The sequence below is a fragment of the Sminthopsis crassicaudata genome, chromosome 4 (genome assembly GCF_048593235.1).
Source record: "Sminthopsis crassicaudata isolate SCR6 chromosome 4, ASM4859323v1, whole genome shotgun sequence".
Classification (NCBI taxonomy): Eukaryota; Metazoa; Chordata; class Mammalia; order Dasyuromorphia; family Dasyuridae; genus Sminthopsis; species Sminthopsis crassicaudata.
In genome coordinates this window covers 118,264,269-118,288,005 of record NC_133620.1, presented here as the reverse complement: position 1 = coordinate 118,288,005, position 23,737 = coordinate 118,264,269, and the positions used below count along the sequence as shown (strand labels likewise).

Here is a 23,737-nt window from a genome sequence, read left to right as displayed (position 1 = left end):
TGCACCATTCTATTCAGCCTCCTTTGAATGTTCTTCAGTTTATCAATGTCCACTTTGTCATGAACAAAGTTTAACTCAGATGTAGTCTGATTGGGAAAGAGTCCAGAAGAACTAGCATCTCTCATCTAACTACTTACTCTCAATGGAGTAGGATAGTATTTATCATACACAAAGGTGACTATAATAATAAAACTGACTTAAAGCTGACATCAAGGAGATAGTCTATATAGCTCTCAGATCTTTTCCAAATGAACTATCAAATCACACCTCCCTTCATCTTTTATTTGCATAGTTGCTTTTTTGAACCTGTGTAAAGTTTTACATTCATTCTATTAAATTCCATCATATGCTCCAATCTGTTGAGATCACTGTCATGAAATTGATAAGCATTCCATCTATGATTTTATCTGAATCACTGATTTTAAAAATCTCAAGTGGGGCAGCTAGGTGGTGCAGTGGATAGAGCACCAGCCCTGAATTCAGGAGGACCCGAGTTCAAATCTGGTCTCAGACACTTAACACTTCCTAGCTGTGTGGCCCTGGGCAAGTCACTTAACCCCAGCCTCAGAAAAAAAAAAAAAAACACAAAACAAAAAAAAAACACCTCAAGTGATCCAAAATAAAAATTTAAAAGAACAATGCAAAAAACAGTTCAGTATTTTTTCTCTGTATGTATTTACTTTCAAATGTTTGTTTGATATATTTTAATATATTTAACATGTATTGGACTATCTACCATCTAGGGGAGGGGGTGGGGGGAAGAAGGGAAAAAATAGGAACAGAAGGGTGAATGTTGAAAAATTACCCATGCATATATCTTGTAAATAAAAAGTTTTAATTAAAAAAAAAGTTGATAATTACAAAATTCATAATAAAAAGAATTTTTTAAAAGACCAAAGATTTGCAAGATTTTTGCAACCCCAGTAATCTAGTGACACTTCATGGAGCCACGTGAAGCTTTAACATTTGTCCTCCAATTTCCAAAGCGTGGCATAAAAAATATGTACTCAGATTCACTGTGTTCCTTCAGTGAACAGCTAGGTTCCCACAGCAATGATGTCACTGTACATTAGAGGGCAGTCAAGAACTGTCTTTGATCAAATAATGGCCCATTTTGTAAACAAGAACCTGGAAAACCATTGAAGTCCCTGCCTGAATTTAATTGGCTTATTCAACTTTGAGACCTCGTACTCTTACTATATACAAAACAAACTGCTTAAACAAAACAAAAATTTTATTTAAAATGACATTCATACAACATGTACTACACCCTGTAATTCAGCAAGGAGCTAAAGCTTCCCAAGCTCATACACCTTTCTGAAAAGGCAAACCCATCTGTCCCAGTCAATGAAAGGCTAATGCTTTTAGCCTCCAGCCCCAGATCTGCTTTCTGTAGATCAGTAGGTCTTGAATTGTGTCATCATGGTTCTTTCCTTGGTTTTGGCCCTTGGTCCCCTACACACAAAAAAAAGATCCAGCTGGTCTTGCAGAAATGGCCAAACTGCCAAGTGTCCCAAAGCCAAGGAGATGCTTAGAAGATTCCCTAGAAGCATCTCTCTAAGGAATTGAGAGAAGGTCCAGAAAACAGAAGAGATGTGTCACTACCAATCTTATGTTCAGAGTCCACAGCTCCAGTTTTTTAAGCTTATTTGAGAAACACTGTTCTGGCCTTAGGCCCCAGCTTCTTCCTAATCCTGAGGGAGTCCAAATGTCACAGGATCCCAAGAGTTCAGAACATAAAGAAAGATATTCGCTCTTGGGAACTTTGCCATTCCTGCTGGTAAGGAATTGTTAGTGGTGGGAAACAGGTGTCATTCAAAGTGTTTGATTCTAAAAAGAGATTGGTATTAGAAGTCATAAATATGGTCCAAGCAAGCCCATTAGTGATGACAAAAGGGAAGGCAGGACAGGGTATTGTTGGTCCACTTCATTCTTAAACACACAGAAGCCCTGGCTCATTATTTTTAAAAGTCATCATTTAAAAAAAAAAAAAAAAGAAAAAAAAAATCCTAAGACAAAATGGACTAAGAAAATAAGTAAGGCATCCTGTGAGATTCATAAACATCAGAAGGTCAGAGTCCAGCAGAATCCAAAAATGACAAATTGAGAAGACAGGAGAGGAGACACATTGGGGTCACACCAAAAATGATGATGTCTGTCGGAATTCTCCCTAGGAAAACAGAACTTCAAGTAAATTCCCTATAATTCTCATTGAGTAAATAGTCCCATCACAAATGAAAAACCCCATCCATTCTGGCAAGACAAACCCCTCTTCTTCCCTAAAAGTCCGCCCATACACTTCCTGTCCAAACCCAGTACACTTACATCACTGCGGGCGGAGGGCTGGCTATAGATTACTTTTTTACTGGTGCTTCTGAAAATAAATCAGTAAAAAGAAATGGTCAGTCCTCTCATCCCTTACATGCATTTACAAAACCAGATAATTTTCCACTTCCAACCTTATAGAATACTAAGAATGCAATATTTCAAGACATACAGAAGTCCATGAATTCAGTAATCCTCCCTCCCAGGCTGGATCTCCAGCCAGTTCAACCAGTTCCAGTTCCAGCCTCAGCCCCAGCCCCATCACAGATCTAGGTTGTTGCTCCCATCTCCTTGCTTGTGGCTTCAGAAGCTCATCATTTAAGGACAATTTTAAGTATCTGGTAGGGAAGAAGAGCCCAGCACCTCACTCACCCTTTACTTGATCCTGAAAGAAAAGAAAAAAAATGGGGTAAAAAAGATCAGGCTGCACTCTGCTTGATGTTCTTCCAAATCTACATGGTAGGAGATATTCCCCCACTTCTCAACTCCACCCCACTCCCACAGAGGACTAGATAATGTTAACTGTTCTTGAACCCAGGCAAGGTCTATCACTTTGTAAGAAGTGGGGATGAATGGTAGAGAAAGAGAGAACGTGGAAAACAAGAATGGAAAAATGGGCACTTACTGTTGAAATAGCCTTGAGAGTAGGCAAACCAGACACCAAAAATCAGGAGCCCAAGGAGGATCAGTGTCACAATAACAGCCGCCACGATGCCCCCTACATTCAGTTCCGCTGTGGAACACAACTGGAAGTATCAGGAACCTGTCCCCTAAGGCCTTTTTCTAGTTACCTAACCTAACCACCAGCCCTGGCAATCCAACCACCTTCAATGCTAAACACAAAGCCAGGGAAAGATAGGTTTTAACTGGGGAGGAGGGGGGAATTGAGGGGAGTGGTATACAGGACACTCATCTATGAACCCCCAGCCCTGCCTCATCCCTGTGCAACTCTTACTCACCAGCTTCCAAACGAATAGCTTCTGAGCGCATGGCAGTCCCAACCCCATTGTACACTTGGCAGGAGTACTCTCCTGTATCATAAGCAGACAGAGGGTCAAACACCTGGAGGGGAAGGGAGTAGGTTTAAGTCAGCCTCTGGCTCTAAGGAGTCCAAGTATCTCCCAAAATTCAAGGGATTCAGTTCCATTTTCCCTTCCTACTTTTTTCACCAATCCCTAGAACCCATGACCCTCATACCAGTTCCCCTGTCTCAGCGTTTATGGTATAGGAAGAATTGGCAAAGACACGGCTCTTCTTGGGGTCTTCAGGCATCAGAATCCCATCCCTGAACCACTGGTACCGAGGGGGTGGAGAACCATTTTCCTCAGAGCAGGTCAGCACAACTCGATGCCCAATAGTGCCTGAAGATGGAATGTTGACTGAAGGCTTTGATGGTGGCACTAAGAAGAAAAAAAAGAGACACCAAATTAAATACAAAGTGGGAGTGAGAAGAGAGCTGGCCATTGACAAGCACCCTTCTGGAGGGCTCTGTAACAAAAACCCCGCAAATATCAAAGGACAAGAAAGAAAAAGAAAGGGCAGAGTAATGAGAGCTTATATAGTGACATAATGTTTCATTCTTTTAAAAATGTGTGAGTATACAGATATATAAGTTTATAAAATCATAACTGATTCCTGACAGCAGTCTCTCCTTGACTGTAGGCAAATCAGGCTTAGCCATGATCCAGTAGTCCTGGATTCCAACCATTGTACTCCTCAGTCTCCCTAGGGCTCTGGCCTGATGCCTCTCAATTTCTGTATTATTTGAAGACTCCTTCTCTCCTTCTCACCCTAAGCTCCAAAAGGTTTGTTTCTGAGATCCTTTGGCATTTTCAACAATTGCCTCCCTTCTAAGCCCTGAAATTTCTTTTAGAAATACAGGAAGAATACAATGAACCTTGAAGCAGAACAATTAGAAGAAGTTACAGTGTAAGTTCCAATACCTGAATGGTTTCATACCTAATACAATGAGATTCACGCTGATCTCTCCATAGGCATCTCCTCCATTCTCAGTGACCATACATGTATATATTCCTGTGTCCTTGCGGGTCACAGAATGGAAAGAAATACCAGTCTGGGAGAAGACTACCCGGCCTTGGTAGGAAGCTGTAGTTACCAGGATAATATTGAAGGGAGAAAACATGGAGAAAGATTAATAATCAAAGTAAAATTGCCACTCCAAATTCCTAAGCACCCCTGAATCCAAAGGGCCCAGAGAGCCTTCTCTCACCACCCCCATAACATCACATAGAAGAGCCAGAGGGGCTATCTCTACACTAACTTGGTTCCATGTTTTCCTCTGAGGTTATTATGGCACAATTGCTTCTACCACAGATTTGGGCACTTTGGGGATTGGAGAGGCTGTCAAGAGGACCCCAGTGACTTACCAGTAATCTTGTTGTCATAGCAAACCAGGCTGGTCGTGCTTCCCTGAACAAATTTCCACTCCACTCGGGGTGAGGAGAAGCCCGAGTAATAACAGGACAGTGTGGCAGCTAAAGGAATATTACAAGTGAAGCTAGGGTGCAGCAGCAAAGAGAAACGGGATCCCCAATACCCACATACTAGGTCCTGTGTCCGTCACCATTCCCCCTCCTAAGAATCTTTCCATCCGCCCACCTCCCATCCCACTCCCTCCAGCCTCATCCCACTCACGTTGATTCTCGTCTACTTTTACTTCCTTTTCAGAAGTATAGACTGAGCCACCGCCCAATGCTGGACAACCTGGAGAGAGAAGAAAGATGATTTAGGTAAGAGAAAAAGAAGAAAAAACACAACCAAAGAGGAGATAGGATTAGGGGAGAGAGGGGTTGGTGGGGAAACAACTGGCTATAAAAGCCATGACGATGATAAATATTAAGAACCACTTACAGACTTCTCAACCCAGCCTCTAATTTCCAAAGCTATATAGCTTTAAAAATTCTTATTTACATATAGTTTTTGAGGTTTGCAAAGTTTTTAAACAATAAAGCCATGAAGCAGAGTGACATCAAAGGTCAGGCCTAGAGTTCAAACCTGAGTTCAGATCTGAACTCAGAAACTTAAGCTGTGTGACTCTGGGCAAGTCACTTAAAACTGTTTTCTTCAGAAGCAAATATAAATATTTCTTTGATAAGATTTTATGGCTCTTATTCTAAGCATATTCTCTTTTCATAACTTTCTTCCATAATTTTCATTTCTTTTCCTGTTTTTTTTTTCCTTTCCTGCTCTCATTTGATTTAAATATAAAATAGAGATTAAAATAGTACCAATCCTCAAAGGCAATTGTGAGGATTATCTGAAATCACATTTGTAAAGCACTTAGTATAGTACAGTACAGTATAGTATTGTATAATATAATATAAGATAGGATAGTACAATATTATAGTACCTATCCTCCAAGGCTATTATGAGGGTCAACTGAGATCATGTTTGTTAAGCACTTGGCATAGTGCTTGGCATATAATAGGTGCCATATAAATGACTGTTACCAATGCCACCGACACCATCATTTCACCAAGGAGGAAAAGGGGCCAATGCAGTTAGTTAAGTCACGTCCCCATGATACGAGAGTCAGTGTCAGAATTTGAACTCAGGTATCTCAATTTTAAATCCAATATTCTTGCCACTGAAAGATGGAGATTTTCTTATGCTGAAACTTTCAGGGAAGAAAACTGCATCATTCTTCTCTTTCATTACTTTCTAAAGTCATGCAACCCATTTTCATTAGGAAGTTATCCCTAATGTCTGCCTTTAAATATTTCCTATAATTTCAGTTAAATTATTCTTCCCCTAATGAAGATGATAAAAAGTTTTTTACAAAATGTCTTTCATTTCTAATTTGTCTCCCAATGACAGCAAAAATTCCAACTGGGTAAGTACCCAGAAACCATCTCTAACATGACACTTGATTGGCTCAAAAACTCCTCAACAAGTGCTATTAAAGTAAATTGTGGGCAGAGTTAAGATAGGAGAGGAGGAAATAAACCACTTCTAGAAAGACCAATGTTGAATTCCAATTGGGAAGGGTAAGAAACCATTACAGTGAGTCATTTTTCCAATCCAAGATGATGTGGAAAGACAGAGAAGCTTGTGGACACAGAGTCCAATTAGGAGAGAGTCAACTACACCAGCATTCAGGAATGAAAGAAATCTGAGACTAAGCAAAATCAGATCAGGAAACACCTGAGAAGGAAGTGATTTCAGGCATCCCAAGTAAAAGGGCAAGAATGAATACCATCTGGCAGCTGCGTCATCCATCACCCAGTCCCAGGGGAACTGAGAGTTCTGCCAAAGGGGTGCTGGAGAAGAGCAATTAATCAGTAGTGGGCTCTGGCTGTCTGGTTCTGATCCCAGGAGGATTCAGTTCTAGCCTCTAGACCAGGCTGAGACTTGGTGTGGAATAATTAGAGCATGAGTCTCAGAGCAAAAAGGTGGGAACCTGCAGCTCAGTGGCTCTGACTCTACAGAGCCTCGCAATGGGCTAATAGTTGTTCAGTCTAGTATCAGTCTACCCAAATCTGGATCAGGAATTTGCAAAACTCATACCAGGAAGTAAGACTTTACTCCCAATCCATCACTTTTGAAGTGCCAAAAGCTTGTAGATCACAGCCTGAGTTGTGAAAACAGCAGAAAGATATAAGAAGACTGAAACTCAAAGCAGATATTCCCCCCAAAAGTATTCAGAGCTCAGATTGAATATAAAGTCCTAAATCAGAAAATAGACTCGAAGAATGAGCAAACAAAAAAGGAACCCCACTATAAAGAGCTATTATGGTGACTAGAGAAGCAGGAGACACAAACCCAGAATAAGAGGAGAGCAACAAAAGATTTATAAGCAAGGCTTCAAAAAAAATGCAACTTGGAAACAAGTCCAACCAGAATTCCTGGTAGAATTAAAGCAAGAAAATTTTTTTAAAGTGTAAAATAAGATTTTAAAAACCAAATGAGAGCAGGAAAGGGGAAAAACAAACAAACAAAACAAACAATCAAAAAAAAAAAAAAACAGGAAAAGAAATAAAAGCTATGTTAGAAAGCTATGAAAAAAGAATAGCTTGGAATGAGATCCACAAAATCTTATCAAAGAAAATTACTCTTAAAATCAGAATAGACCAAATTGAAGGATTACAGAATAGTAATTGCTACTGGAAGGGGGGAGGGGAAAAAGGGAATAAAAGATTAATAATATCTTGGCAAGTGAACAGAATTTTATATTTTTCAAAGATTTTAATAGGCATCCTATTTAATTCACAAAATAAACACAATAATCATAATTCCATAGTCATAATTCCAAAGGACTCCTCTCTCTCCCCCTCTCTCAGTCTCTCTGTCTCTCTCTCTCCCCCCCTCCCCTGAGGCAATTGGGGGTTAAATGACTTGCCCAGGGTCACACAACTAGGAATTGTAAAGTGTCAGAAGCCCGATTTGAAATCAAGTCCTCCTGACTTCAGGGTTGGTGCTCTATCCACTGCGCATTCCAAAAGACTCATGATAAAATATGCTATCCATTGCTAGATAGAGCTAACTGATGGATTTAGAGAGCAAATTGATGTTTATTTTTCTTTTCTTTCTTCTTTCTATTTCTTCCTTTTGAAACAGGATGTGTTTTGCTTAATGATACAAATTTGCAATGACTTTGTTTTTCTTGCCTTCTTAATAGGCTGGAAAGAGGTGAGAGTGAATTCAAAACTGAAGATAAAATTGAATTTTAGGAAGCACATCCAAGATGTCAGAATAGTAGGAAGCAGTACAGCCAAGCTCCTCTCTCCCCCCTTAAAACTTTTCCAAATACATTAGAAAATGTACCAAACCAAATCTTTCTAGGGAAATCCAAAAAAAAAAAAAAAAAAAAAAGAGACAATGAGTCATCTGTCTGAAGACACTAAAGATAGCTAGAACTACATGCTCAGGAAGGAGCACCTGAGCAAGAGGGCTCAGACCCATACCACGGTATCACCAGATCTACATCAAAGCACCTCAACAGAGAAAGGTACAAGCTGGTAGCTTCTTTACCTACTATCCACTTCTGCATTACATCTCCAGGGCAGACTGAAAAGAGGATTATGTCCATGGGAATGGCATCCAGATAAGGAGCCCTTAGGTTGTATACAAAGAAAAGAAGTTCCAATGCAGCAGTGTAGCCTACGGTCCTAGGTGCAGAGTTTCAATTTCAACCTTTATAACTGTAAGGAAATAATCAGGACAGGAATCTCAGACCAAAGTAGAGCCTACAATTTTGCCACTCTAAAGCTTCAGTTTCAATTTTTCCTAGACCCAAATCTAGTTCAGGTACTTACAGAGCTCTAACCAGAGGAAAAGCAATTGCCTGAATCAGACTAAGAAAGTACAGAAAGCTTTTAGGTCCCTAGCCTGTCCCTGAGATTCTGGATAATTCAATACTCAATAACGCCCAAGAAAGTAGAAACAAACAAAATCACCTAGACATTCCCTCTCAGAGGTACAGCAGAATCCAGCCCTAACATTAAATCTGAAATTGGAAAATAGGCTGGAAGAATTAATGAGAGAAAAAAAAAAAAAATCCCACCATGAGGTGCTATTATGATGGTAGACATAAACCCACAAGGGGACTCCAAAACATCATAAGCAAAACTTCAGAGAAAAATACAGCTTAGGCAAAAGTTCAACCACAATTTCTGGAAGAAATGAAGAAAACATTTTAAAAGAGTTTAAAATGTTTTTTAAATGAAATAAAAGTACTAGAGAGAAAAAATGAGTAAGAAATGAGAACTATGAAAGAAAGAACTAGAAAGGGAATCAACATCTTGGCATGAAAGGTACAAAACCTTGTTCAAATAACATACTTCCTGAAAATTAGGATTTGTTCTAAAAATTAGGATTGTTACCGTTAGCAATAAAATAAGAAAAAAATGAAAGGAATTGGAATAGGCAATAAAGAAGCAAAATTCACTCTTTGCAAAAAATATTATGGTTTACCTAGTAAAGACTCAACTAAAAAACTAAATAAATAATTAACACCTTCAGCAGTGCTGAAGGATATAAAATAAATCCACACAGATCATTAGCATTTTTATATTATTACCAACAAAATTCAATAGCAAGAGAAAGAGAAATTTCATTTTAAATAGATGATATAAAATATTTGGGAGTCTATCTGCCATGATAAACACAGAAATTATATCAATATAATTAGAAAATATTTTCCACACAAATCACATTTAAACAATTGGAGAAATATTCATTGTTCTTGGGAAGGACAAGCCAAAATAATAAAAATGATAATTCCACCTAAATTAACTTAACTTATTCAGTTCTATACCACTAGTGGTAGAGAAAATCATAACAAAATTCATGTGGAAGAACAAAAGATCAAGACTATCGAGGGAATCAATGAAAACAAATATAAAGGAAGATGGCTTTGTAGTACTAGATGTGAAGCTGTTTTACAAAACAGTAACATCAAAACAATCTGGTGCTGGATAATAAATAAGAGTGCATTTGACAAACCTAAAGATCTAAGATTTTGGGAAAAGAAATTGCTATATGACAAAAATTTCTTGGAAAAACTAGAAAGCATTTGGCAGAAACTAGGTATAGACTAACATCTCATACCATATACTATAATAAGATCAAAATGACTACATAATTTAGACATAAAGGGTAATATAATAAATAAATTAAGAGAGCATGGAATATTTAACTGTCAAACTTATACACAAGGGAAAAACTTATGACCAAAGAAGAGACAGAAAGCATTATAGGATTAAAATGGATGATTTTGATAACATCAAATTAAAGAAGTTTTGTGGAAACAAAACCAATACAGCCAAGATTAGAAGGCAAACAGGATACTAGGGGAAAATTTTACAACAAATTTCCCTGAAAAAGATCTCATCACTAAAATATATAGAGGAGGGCAGGTAGATGGCACAGTGGATAGAGCACTGGCTCTGGAGTCAGGAGAACCTGAGTTCAAATTTGACCTCAGACACTTAACATGTTCTAGCTGTATGATCCTGGGCAAGTCATTTAACCCTAATTGCCTCACAAAATAAAATTTTTAAATCTAATTTATAAATTGGGGAATGACTCCTTTTTTTTTTTTTTTTTTGGATGGCCCCATTTTAAAGTGATTTTAACAGTATGTGATTATTTGTTATATATATATAAATTGTATGTTATTAATAGTAAATTATAAAATTTATAAGTTGAATTTATAAAATTCAAGTCATTCCCTAATTGATAAATAGTCAAAGGAGATGAACAATTTTCAGATGAATAAATTAAACCTATTTTTAGTCATTTTAAAAAATACTCTAAATTATTGTTTAGAGAAATGCAAAGTAAGACAACTCTGAGATACCAACTCACACCTCTCAGACTGGCTAAAAATGACAGGAAAAGATGATGATAAATTGGAAGGGATGTGAGAAAACTGGGACACTAATGCATCATTTGGTAAAGTTGTGAACTGACCCAGCCAATCTGGAGAATAATTTGGAACTATACCCAAAGGTAATAAAACTGCATATCCTTTGATTCAGCAGTATCTCTACTGTGTCTGTATCCCAAAGAGATCATAAAAGAGGGAAGGACCCACATGTGCAAAAATATTTGTAGTAGCTCTTTTTGTAGTAGCAAGGAATTGGAAATTGAATGTATATTGAATGTATGCCCCTTAATTAGGGAATGGTTATATTTTAAAAAAAAATTACTCATGCATCTATACTGTGAAAAAAAAATTCTAAATAAAAAAAAAAATTAGGGAATGGTTGAATAAATTATGGTATACAAATGTAATGGAATACTACTATTCTATAAGAAATGATGAGCAAGTTGAGAAAAGCCTGAAAAAACTGATGCTGAGTGAAGTGAGCAGAATCAAGAAAACATTGTACATAGCAACAAAATTAGATGGTGAACAACTGTGATGGACTTGGCTCTTATCAACAAGGAGAAGATTCAGATCAATTCCAATAGACTTGTGATGGAAAGTGCCATCTATATCCAGATAGAGATCTATGGAGATTGAATGTGGATCAAAGCATAGTAGTTTCACTTTTTGTATTATGGTTGTTTGCTTGCTTGTTCGTTTTTCTTGTGATTTTTCCCTTTTGATCTGCTTTTTTGCATATGTTAACCTATATCAGATTGCTTGCTACCTTGGGCAGAGGTAAAAGAGGGAGAAAAATATGGAACACAAGGTTTTGCAAAGGTGAATGTTGAAATCTTTGCATGTATTTGGAAAAATAAAAATTAAAAAATGTTGAACAGGCTGATTTCAGAAAAGCCTGAAAAGACTTTCTGTGAACTAATGCCAAGTAACAGCAAGATTATGTGATGATCCATTACGACATAGTTTCTCTCAGCAATATAATGATCTAAGACAACTCTAATAGACTTAGTATGTAAAATATCATTTGCATCCAAAGAAGGAATTATGGCAACTGAATTGGATCGAACCATACTATTTTCATCTTTTTTTTTTCCTTTCTCATGATTTAACCCCTTTGTTCTGATTTTCCCTTCCAATAACATGACTCATATGAAAATATGTTTAAAAATGATTGTACCTGTATAACCTATATCAAATGATTTGCTGTCTTGGGAGTGGGGGAGAAAAAGAAAGGAGAGAAATAAAATTGGAGCTCAAAACCTTACAAAAATAAATTCTGAAAACCATCGTTAACTATAATTGAAAAAATAATATACTATTAAAATAATTTCTTTAATGGGAAGAAGAAAGTCATTGATAGTTAAAGGATATGTAAGCATTTTTTCAGAGGAAGAAAACAAAGCTATCCATCATATGAAAAATGTTCTAAATCATTATTGATTAGAGAAAAGCAAATTAAAATAGTTCTATATCACTTCATATCTATCAGATCAGCTAATATGACAGAAAAGAAAAATGACATGTTGGAGTGTGTAAAGAATGAGACATTAATGCACTACTGGTGGAGCTGTAAACAGATCTGATAATTCTGAAGAACAATTTGAAATTATGCCCTAAGTGTTACAAAACTTAGCAGGGGAAGGGAGAGAGGGAAAGAGAGAATTTGGAACACATACAATTTTTTAAATTGAATGTTAAAAAATTTTTGTGGACTTATAATTAAGGGGAAAAAATTAAATTAAAAATTTTAAAAAGGAATCTTAAAAGATAATTATCCAGAGGGCAAGGTGGAAAAGAAATCTATGATTTACCTCATGAAAGAAATATGAAAATGAAAATTCCCAGGAATATTACAGTAAAAATTCAGTGCATGGAGTCAGAGCAGGGGGAAAAAAAGGAATTCATGTACATCCACAGTAGGGCTCACCCATGGTTTAGCAGCCATCACTACATAAGGGAGAAGCAAATATAATATTCCAGGAGGCAATGGATATGGGCTTAGGGCCAAAAATAACTTTCTAATAACAGAATTAATTTTAATGCTACAGGGGAAAAAATAGACCTTAAATGAAATAATTTCTAAGAATTCCTGATGAAAGGATCAGAACTGAGAAAACATTTTGAAATTCAAACACTGGAATGAAGAACAACTTAAGAAGGAAGATATTAAGGAACAATGATAAAAGACTAAACAAGAATAAAATATTTACAATTCAAATACAAGGAAAAGATACATGAGTCCTCTCTAAGCCCCATCATAATCAGGGTAAATATACTAAACCTAGAAGTGGATGAGTCATCTACTGATGATCTCAGGGAATAGAAAAAGAAGGAAGAGGTTTATACTGGGAAGGAGGTGGAGTAGAGAAAAGGGTAGGGGAAACTATCTCATACAATCAAGATTCACAAGAAGAAGAGGTTGGGGAACAGCTGACACTTAAACCTCAATCTCATCAGAACTGGTCAAAAGAAGGAAGATTAAACTTTTACAAAAACACACACACACACACACACACACACACACATATACACAGAGATACCCAGAGAACTGATTACAAAAAATATTTCATTCAACTGAAATAGGCAAAGGAAAAAAGAGCTAGAAAGCATGGAATCAGAAAAGGGACAGATTAAGGAAGTGATTAGTCCTAAACAAAATAAAATCTAAAGGCATAAAAAAAAATTTATAACTCTTTTTTGAAATGGCAAAGAATGAGAATCAAAGAAAATCAATGAGAATCACAAATTGGACAACAGATTTATTTTTAAATATAAGTATGAGGGAATACTAATACTGCTATAGAAAAAAACTAAGGAGAGTGTATCAAGGAAATCTGGAATATTTGTATGAATTGATGCAGAATGAAGTAAACAAAATGAGAACAATTACACAATGCCAACAATGTGATTAGAAGTAAACAACTGGAAGAAGTAATTCTTATCAGTGTAATGATCATTCACAGTTCCAGGAGACTAATATGAAACATGTTAACCTACCTCATGATAGAGAAGTGAAGGGGCTAAAAATGCAGAATGAGATAAATATCTTTAGGAACAAGGCCAATGTGGAAATTTTTTGATTTAAAACATACAAACAAACACACACACACACACACACACACACACACACTTTTTTAAAATTCTCAATTAGGGTAGGGAGCAGGGTGAGAAGGCGGATTTTTGCTGATTGAAACAAAATTTTTTTTAAAATAAAAATGAATTAAAAATACCAAGAAGTAGGAAGACTAAATATCTTCATTTTTCATTAATTAAAATAACTATCACTTATGTGGCAATTCAAGAGTTACAAAACACTTTGTGTACACTGACTCATTTTATCCTCACAATTACCATAGAGGAAACAGATAAAGTGGCCTGCCTAAGATAGCTGAACTAGTTAGAACTTAAACACAGGTCTTCTGACCCTTCTGATTCCACTAATGGCTTAGGTAAAAAGGGAAGGGATCCAGATTACCCCATATCTACATGTAGAAGAGAGGTTAGTAGCCATCTAGTCATTCCCCCCTCTTTATAGGCAAAAGGACACAAGCTGAGGACTTGCCCATGGTATCAGAATCAGGAATGAAACCTTGAGGTGTACTGCACTGATAGAAGGTGGGGGGAAAAAAAAGAAAAATTATTTTTTTTGGATGATAACAATTTTTAAATTTTTTTATTTACAAAACATATGCATGGGTAGTTTTTCAGCAGATGCTTGCAAAACCTTTTCCAACTTTTTCCCTCCTTTCCCCAAACCCCTCCCTAGATGACAGGTAGTCAAATATATGTTAAATATGTTAAAGTATATGTTAAATACTATATATATATATATATATATATATATATACACAGTTATCTTGTGTGAAGTCCAGGTTAGCACCTTGGATGCCTTAGAATCAGCCGGAGTCAGGATAAGCAAAAGTCCTTGGTCTTTATGGGGAGAAGTGAAGGGGCTGGATTCAAGCTCTCCACAACCTCCCTTCTCTTCATCCACTTCCAAAGTGACTCTGCCTTGTCTTACTCCACCCCCTAATCCCTCCTACAATTATCTGTAAACATCCAAAAGATAAGAGCCAGCACAGAATAGTAAGAAGGGCCATTTCCCAAGCATTTACTAATAGAGTATAATCCAACAGGTAATTAGCCTTAAGTGATTCCAGTGCACCTATTCAGAGTTTCAACCCTTGATAATCTAGCTGTTCAAGAAAGACAGTTTAAAAAAAGGTATAATTTTTAAAAAGAAATCTACTGTCAGAGACTAACAATAAGCCTAGAAAATAATTTAGAAATGAGAAAAAGAATAAAGTGATCTACTTTGGAAGCTTTAATAAACCAATTCCTTCTCTTTTCATACTTATTTTCACTCATTTTTTTAGGATGAAACTCATGTTTATGTTTTTAACAAAAGAATTTGTGATATACATATAGTATGTTTTAATTTAGAGGTCTTTTCTCAAGATTAAATAAGAACTGTCTTCATTAAGGCTTTTAGCACATGAAATTATCTTTGATAAGTCTGAATACAAAATATGAAACTTCAAAATATGAAATATAAAAACACTTCTTCTATGGAACCTAATTAAAGCATATCCCTTACTTAAAATAGCGACTAGTCTTAGGAATAGAAAGTTAAAATCACAATTCATAAATTTGATAGTCATTTTTCCAACACATCTAACATTAGAAACTATATTTCTAACTTTTGTATAACAAATATATACTGATACCATATATATGACATTACAACCACAATTACAATCAAAAACAGTTTATATATTCTTCTTCCTTATCCACTGCTCTAATCTAGCCGTTTTTACTTGTTTCGACTATATCAATCTTTCTTAGTTCTCCTATTATTCTCTTTTTAATAATAAAAGCCTTTTATTTTCACAACACATCCAAAGATAGTTTTCAACATTCACCCGTGCAAGTCTTGTGTTCTAAATGTGTTAGGATTACTAAGTGAGAACTGAGGTTGTCTGGACAGTGACAAGGTGAGAATTCAGGTTTTCTGGACAATTACAAGGTGAGAACTCAGGTTGACTTGATAGAGGGGGCAAGCTCATTGGCTGGGGTGGTTCTTCCCAGAAGCCCTTGCATTATGCCACGCCCATTCTCTGGGAGAATAAAAGAGAGGACTCTCAGAGAAAGAAGAAGACTCTCTGCATTACATCAGGCCTGACGGGGCTCTCTGCAGGAAGGGAAGTCACTTCTAAGGACAAGAGTTAACAGCAACTGCCTGGAGACAACGGTTCACTACAGGAAGAAGAATCTGTCTTAAAGATTTGAGTAGACACAGCAGATCTCTTCCCAGAGAGCGATCCGGCAGCTTCTGGAGACGACAGCTCGTTACAATTGGCGCCCAACGTGGGGCAAGGACTTTTGCTTATCCTGACAAGAGGAGCTAGACCAGACCTTCGCAATTTGGCGCCCGAACAGGGACAGACACGGTCCTGATTCCAGTGGAAAAGCTTCCGATCTAGATCTCAGTCTCTCTGACCCAGAACCGTGAGTAACGAGGAAACTTTGTTAAAGATTAAGTGAGCGTGCTAATAGATAAATAAGGAACTTAACTTGTTAAGGGCTAAACCAGGAATCTCTTATAGCTGAAATGGGGCAGATGTTAGCTATATTCAATCCCTGGACCTCAGCCGACTCATCCCCAGCCCCAGAAGCAACCTCAGCTCCACCCCCATTCAGGAGTGGTACTATAGAGAGTATAATCAACATAATTGAGGAGCAGAGTTTACTTGTAACCTGGGTACAGATTGCTAAACTCTTGGCTGCATTAAGACGTACATCCCCTTGGTTCTTAGAGGAAGAAAAGATAGATGTAGATAAATGGAAGCTAGTGGGATATGAAATGAAAGAATTTCAAGCAAAAAATGGGCCTCGTTCAATTTCTGCAGAAGTATTTTATATCTACAACATAGTTCAATTAGCCTTAAACTATCAAGCAAGTTGTAGGAGAAGGAAAAGTTCTAAAAATGAACAGAGGAGGAAGTGTGAGGAAAAAAGGAAAGATCAAGATCTTTCCCTAGAGCAAGAGGACTTAAATGAGGAATTATGGTATGATTCTCTTGAAGAAGCTTCAACCCTGCCTAGAGAACAGATTATTGACAGGCCCACATCAACCCCACCTTCAGAGATGGAGGAAGAAAGAGGGGAAGAGGCAGAAACACAAACAGAATTGCCTGTGAAGAAGCCTAAGCCTATGACAAGATTAGAAAAAGCATTGGTTAAAGCTAAGAGAGAAGGACAGGATATAAGTGATTTTATACATGCATATCCTGTGATTGAAAATACTGACTCTGTAGGTAAAAAAAGGAGAAGATATGCACCTTTAGATTTGAATAAAATTAAGGATTTGAAAAAAGGTTGTACCCTTTATGGGGCTACATCAGCTTATGTCAAAATGTTACTAGATGGTTTGTCTTATGAAGTCCTAACCCCAAATGATTGGAAATCCATAGCAAGGACATGTCTGGAACCTGGAGAAAATTTATTATGGCTTGCGGAATTTCATGAATTATGTAAAATTCAAGTCAGATGCAATTTGGAAATAGGAGTTAACACACAATTCACTTTTGAGCACTTAGCTGGTGAAGGTCAGTATGGAGAGAATTCGGAACAGATTAATTATACCATGACAATATATGAACAAATTGCTAAGGCTGCAATAAAAGCTTGGGGTGTCCTTCCTGGACAGAAAGATCGTGGAGAGGCTTTCACTAAAATACAGCAAGGTCCCAATGAACCTTTTGCAGATTTTGTGGGACGTTTGCAAACTGCTGTCAAAAGAACTATTGGAGAAAATTCAGCTACAGAAATAATGACCAGACATCTGGCTAAGGAAAATGCCAATGAGATTTGCAAAAGAATTATATGGGGATTAGACAAAGATGCTCCTTTAGAGGAGATCATAAGACGCTGTGCTACAGTGGGAACAAATGCTTTTTACACCCGGACAATGATGAATGTGGAAAGACAGGGTCCCTCCTGGCAAGGGCCTTCTAGAGAAACTCGGCGATGTTTTCAATGTGGAAAAATTGGGCATCTAAGAGCTCAGTGTAGATATGGAGATACAGTGAGAAGACAGGGTGAGAGAAGACCTAAAACCCCATGTCCAAAATGCAACAGAGGACTCCATTGGGCATCAGAGTGTAGAATAATTCAGGGAAATGGGATGAGGGGCCCAGATCCAAGGACCCAGGCAAAAAAGACTTGGGGCATGATGGCAGCTGATGTTACACCCAAAGAACCTTTAGAAGGCCAGGACTCTGATTTAATCAATCAGCAGAGAAGCAATCACATGGCCGAAAGGGATTACCTGATAAGTCAGTCAAAAGGCAATCAGATTGCAAAAATGGATTACACTTGGGGAGAATACAGGCCTTTTAAACCAACAGGGCTGTGTCCAGTGCAAACAAATCCAATGTAATTGCCAGGTGATGTGGAGAGATCCAGAAAGTGGTGAATGGAAGGGACCAGATAGGTTAACTGCCTGGGGGAGAGGGTTTGCTTGTATTTCTTCAGCAGGAGAAGGAATCAGATGGGTGCCAACGAGTCATATTCGCCTTGTCCATCAGAGAGAGACAGAAAAAGAGAAAGACCTCAAAATAAAGGAGAAGATCTAAGAAACATCTGACACTGAAAGAGCATGGATAATAAGAAGACTGTTAAAGAACTTTAAAACCAGCAGGAATCATTGGACTTCCTCACACAAGATGAGACTAATGGACAATGGACTTATGGACATTTATAAATTTTCAATTATGTTATATACTTCTAGCATGTGTTATGTTACTATGTTACTATATGCTTATGTAATTTATGTAATTATCTGTAATACTTCCCATATTGATGGATTTATGTTTCAAGGTCATGACTGTCCTATGTTCTAAATCAAAAGAAAGGGGGAGATGTTAGGATTACTAAGTGAGAACTGAGGTTGTCTGGACAGTGACAAGGTGAGAATTCAGGTTTTCTGGACAATTACAAGGTGAGAACTCAGGTTGACTTGATAGAGGGGGCAAGCTCATTGGCTGGGGTGGTTCTTCCCAGAAGCCCTTGCATTATGCCACGCCCATTCTCTGGGAGAATAAAAGAGAGGACTCTCAGAGAAAGAAGAAGACTCTCTGCATTACATCAGGCCTGACGGGGCTCTCTGCAGGAAGGGAAGTCACTTCTAAGGACAAGAGTTAACAGCAACTGCCTGGAGACAACGGTTCACTACAGGAAGAAGAATCTGTCTTAAAGATTTGAGTAGACACAGCAGATCTCTTCCCAGAGAGCGATCCGGCAGCTTCTGGAGACGACAGCTCGTTACATAAATGTTTCTTCCTCTCTTCTCCCCTCCTCTATTTCCCACCCCTGACCCCTAAACAGCAAGTAATACAGATTAAACATGTGCAAATCTTCTAAACATATCTCCACATTTATCATGTATAGCAATCTTGACCAAATCCAAAAATGTGTCTCATTCTACATATTGAATCTATCACTCACTCTGTCAAGAAATGTGCAGTAGTTTCATTTTTTGCTTCTCTGGAATCATGGTTGACCACTGCATCGATCAGATTTAATAAGTCTTTCAAAAATGACCATTTTTATAATATTGTAATGTAACTTGTTCTCTTAGTTCTATTTATTTCATTCTTTTTCAGTTTCTAAGAGTTTCCAGTTTTCTCTGGAACTGTCGCCTTCATTGTTTCTTGTACTACAATAGTATACAGTTACATTTATATATACCATAATTTGTTCAGCCATTCTCCAACAGGAAACCCCTATTAGTTGCCAGTTTTTTTGCCACTACAAAAAGAACTAATACAAATAGTTTTGTACATTTAAGACCTCCTGCTCTTTCTATAATTTCTCTGGGTTACAGATCTAGTAGTGATATTTCTAGTTAAAAGATTAGGATTTGGGGCAGCTAGGTGACGCAGTGGATAGAGCAGCAGCCTTGAATTCAGGAGGACCCGAGTTCAAATGTGGTCTCAGACACTTAACGCTTCCTAGCTGTGTGACCCTGGGCAAGTCACTTAACCCTAGCCTCAATCAATAGATATAGATAGATAGATAGATAAAAGATTAGGATTTAACTGCTATCATAGTAAATGGTCAAAGGATCTGAACAGATAATTTTCAGATGAAACTATTTATACCCACATGAAAAGGTGCTCCAAATCATTATTGATCAGAGAAATGCAAATTAAGACAACTCTGAGATACCATTACACAACTCTCAGATTGGCTAAGATGACAGGAAAAGATAAAGACGAATGTTGGAGGGGATGTGGGGAAACTGGGACACTGATACATTGTTGGTGGAGTTGTGAAGGGACCCAACTATTCTGCAGAGCAATTTGGAATTATGCTCAAAAAGTTGTCAAACTGTGAATACCCCTTTGATCCAGCAGTGTTACTACTGGGTTTATATCCCAAAGAGATATTGAAGAAGAGAAAGGGACCTGTATGTGCAAAAATGTTTGTGGCATCCCTTTTTGTAGGGGCTAGAAATTGGAAATTGAATGGATGCTCATCAATTGGAGAATGGCTGGGTAAATTGTGGTATATGAATGTTATGGAATATTATTGTTCTGTAAGAAATGACCAGCAGGATGAATTCAGAAAGGCCTGGAGAGACGTGAACTGATGCTGAGTGAAATGAGCAGGACCAAGAGATCATTATACACTTCAACAACAATACCGTAGGAGGATCAATTCTGATGAACATGGCTCTCTTCAACAATGAGAGGATCCAAATCAATTCCAAATGATCAGTAATAAACAGAATCAGCTAAGAAAGAACTCTGGGAAATTAATGTGGACCACAACATAGCATTTACACGCTTTCTGTTATTGTTTGCTTGAATGTTTGTTTTTCTTCCCAGGTTATTTTTACCTTCTTTCTAAATCTGATTTTTCTTGTGTAGCAAGATAACTGTATAAATATTTATACATATATTGGATTTAACATATACTTTAACATATTTAATATGTATTGGACTACCTGCCATCTAGGGGAGGGAATGGAGGGGAAAAGTTGGAACAGAACTTTTTGCAAGGGTCAATGTTGAAAAATTACCCATGCATATGTTTTGTCAATAAAAGGCTATAATTAAAAAAACAAAAACACCCTACTATCACAGTTGTTTAGAACTCAATCTCTTTCAATTCTTCCCTCCTGTCAAATTTCCCTCTCTCTGCTGAGGGAACTACTATCCCTACTATCCTCTCAGACTTGCAACCTTGGTATCATCCTTGACTCCTCATTAACTCAACAGTCTCCATCCAATCTGTTACCAATGCTTGGAGGAGCTCACCTTTGCAACATCTTTCCAATACACCTCCTTTTCTCCTAGGACATTGCCACTACTGTAAGTCAAGGCCCTCATCCCTCATATTTGATTATTTCAATAGCTTGACAGTACACTGGCCTGCCCCAAGTCTACCCCCACTCCAATACATCTATTCAGCTACCAAAATGATTTTCCTAAATCCAAAGTTTCAAAAATGTCACCTCTTATGACTGATGCCAATTCCACTGATCTTCTGATAAAGAGAGCCATCTACACCCAGAGAGAGAGGAGTGTGGGAACTGAAAGTAGATCACAACATAGCATTTTCACTCTTTTTGTTGTTTGCTTGCATTTTGTTTTCTCAATCATTTACTTTACTTTTTGATATGATTTTTCTTGCATAGAAAGAGAATTGCATAAATATATTTACACATATTGGATTTAACATATATTTTAACAGGTATGACATATATCGGATTGCTTGCTTTCAAGGGGAAAGGAGGGGAAAATCTGAAACACAAAACTATGCAAGGGTTAATGTTGAAAAATTACCATTGAGGGAGCAGCTAGGTGGCGTAGTGGATAAAGCACCAGCCTTGAATTCAGGAGGACCAAAGTTCAAATGTGATCTCAGACACTTAACACTTTCTAGCTGTGTGACCCTGGGCAAGTCATTTAACCCCAGCCTGGGGGGGGGGGGGAATTGAAAAATTACCATTGCATATGTTTTGATAACAAAAAGCTTTATAAAAATTTTAAAAAAATTTACTTCTTAATAAATTCTAATGGTTATCTATCATCTCCAGGATTAAAAACAGAATCCTTTGGCTTTTAAAGCCCTTTAACCTGCCTCCTCCTATCATTCCAGCTTTTTTTTTCCCCCCCCTGAGGCTGGGGTTAAGTGACTTGCCCAGGGTCATACAGCTAGGAAGTGTTAAGTGTCTGAGACCAGATTTGAACTTGGGTCCTCCTGAATTCAAGGCTGGTGCTCTATCCACTGCGCCACCTAGCTGCCCCTCTTTCCAGTTTTCTTACACTTTACCCCTTTTTCCTCCCCGCCAACCCCACACACTCTATGATCCAATGGCTTTGGCCTCCTTCCCTTCCTTACACATTATATGCCATCTCCCAAACCATTCCCTGTTTTTTTTCTTTCTCCTTCCTTGTTTCCATCTCTAACTTCCCTAGCTTTCTTCAAACCTCAGCTAAAATCCCACTTTTTTCACTCTCAATGTTAGAGTCTTCTAAGATTATTTCTAATTTATTCTGAATATAACTTTTTTTTTTTCATTGCTGTTTGTATATTGTCTCCTTCTATGAGAGAGTGAGCTCCTAAAGGGCAGGGACAGTTTTTGTCTTTCTCTGTTATCCCTATTTGTTTTTTAGCACAGTTCTAGCATTTATTAAATGCTTAAAAAATGCTTCTGGAGTTGACTAAGATAGTGGCTCAGAATACAAAGTAGCTTAAATGATTTTTTGTGATCCTATAGCCAGTATATACCACAGGTGGGACTTGAACTAAGGTTTCCATTATGTCAAGCAGCCTCTACTGCAATATTACCACAAAGTATTTTAGGAGTCAGAGCACTAGTAGCTAGAGTAATGATAATACCAATACAATTTTTTTTTTCATTTCCTACCATATGAAAAATCAAGACAAGAGATGGAATGACTTGTCTGAGATCACCTAGCTGACAAGACTACAGCTCTCCTGATTTCTTACTTAATCTAGAGCTTATTAGTAGAGGAGAACACTGAATTTAATCCTTTTCATTGTATTAAAGATCAACCCAAGCTTCTCACTGATAAAGTGCCCTACAGTCTCACCCAAGAAAATTTCATTCACTTTTTTTCAACCATCAAAACATTACTCACATCTCAACTGAGCTACATGGATATACTCAAATAGTAACCATGACCTCATTTCCTTCCCACTCTAATACCTTTAATGAATACAGAATATATTAGGAAAAATGCAGATGAAGAACAAACCTAAAATAGGTTTTACAAGCTGTAGAATCAACCAAAGTATTTTCTGATTAGAAGCTTTTATGCACTTTGATTCCTGGTACCCATTTATATTTGCATATACTCTTTCCTTATAAATAAATCTTGTGAAAATATGTATACTTCCAAAGATCAACTATGACAGACTTGGTTCATCTCATCAGTTCAGTGATCCAAGGCAATATCAATAAACTTGGGATGGAAATCATCCACATCCAGGGGGAGAACTATGGAGCCCAAATGTAAAACTACACATTATGTTCATTTTTTCCTTTTTTTTTTTTTTTTTTTTTTTCTCTTAAGGTTTTTCCCTTTTGTTCTGATTTCTCTCTCCCAACATGATTCATAAGAAAAAATGTTTTAAAAAATGAATGTACATGTGTAAATAAAAAAAAGATTACATGTAATTAGGAAAAATAAAAAGCAACAGGAATGCTTAAGATATTTCATGATAAAAATGACAGTTAAAGAGGAAAAGTTTTTAAACATCAAAGGGATGCCATTTGCATTCAGAGAGACAATTATGAAGATGGAAGCAGATGGAAGCATAGTAGTTTCACCTTTTATGTGTGTGTGTTTTTTCCCTCATGGTTTTTTCTTTTGTTCTGATTTTTCTTAAACAACATGACAAATATAGAAATATGTTTAAAAGAATTGCATGTATTTAAGCTACATCAGATTACTTGCTGTCTTGGAGAAAAGGGGAAGGAAGGAGAAAAATTTTGAAAACAAAGTCTTACAAAAATGAATG

General features: G+C 37.2%; 1 protein-coding gene across 2 annotated transcripts in view; it reads right to left on the bottom strand.

The window, feature by feature from the left end:
- Positions 1-814: 814 nt before the first annotated feature.
- The window catches only part of F11R (F11 receptor), a 33,810-nt gene continuing 10,887 nt past the window's right edge, over positions 815-23,737 (bottom strand). Inside the window, exons 2-10 of one of the 2 annotated variants that reach the window (XM_074309257.1) lie at positions 4,981-5,049; positions 4,713-4,820; positions 4,285-4,431; positions 3,523-3,725; positions 3,285-3,387; positions 2,951-3,058; positions 2,698-2,710; positions 2,326-2,374; positions 815-2,170 (exon numbers count right to left, since the gene is read on the bottom strand). In XM_074309257.1, the coding sequence (XP_074165358.1) occupies positions 2,135-2,170; positions 2,326-2,374; positions 2,698-2,710; positions 2,951-3,058; positions 3,285-3,387; positions 3,523-3,725; positions 4,285-4,431; positions 4,713-4,820; positions 4,981-5,049 (836 nt within the window). In that variant the 3' untranslated portion in view covers positions 815-2,134. Of the gene's footprint in view, positions 2,171-2,325; positions 2,375-2,697; positions 2,711-2,946; positions 3,059-3,284; positions 3,388-3,522; positions 3,726-4,284; positions 4,432-4,712; positions 4,821-4,980; positions 5,050-23,737 lie in introns of both variants that reach the window. The other variant, XM_074309258.1, reaches the window with a different exon arrangement.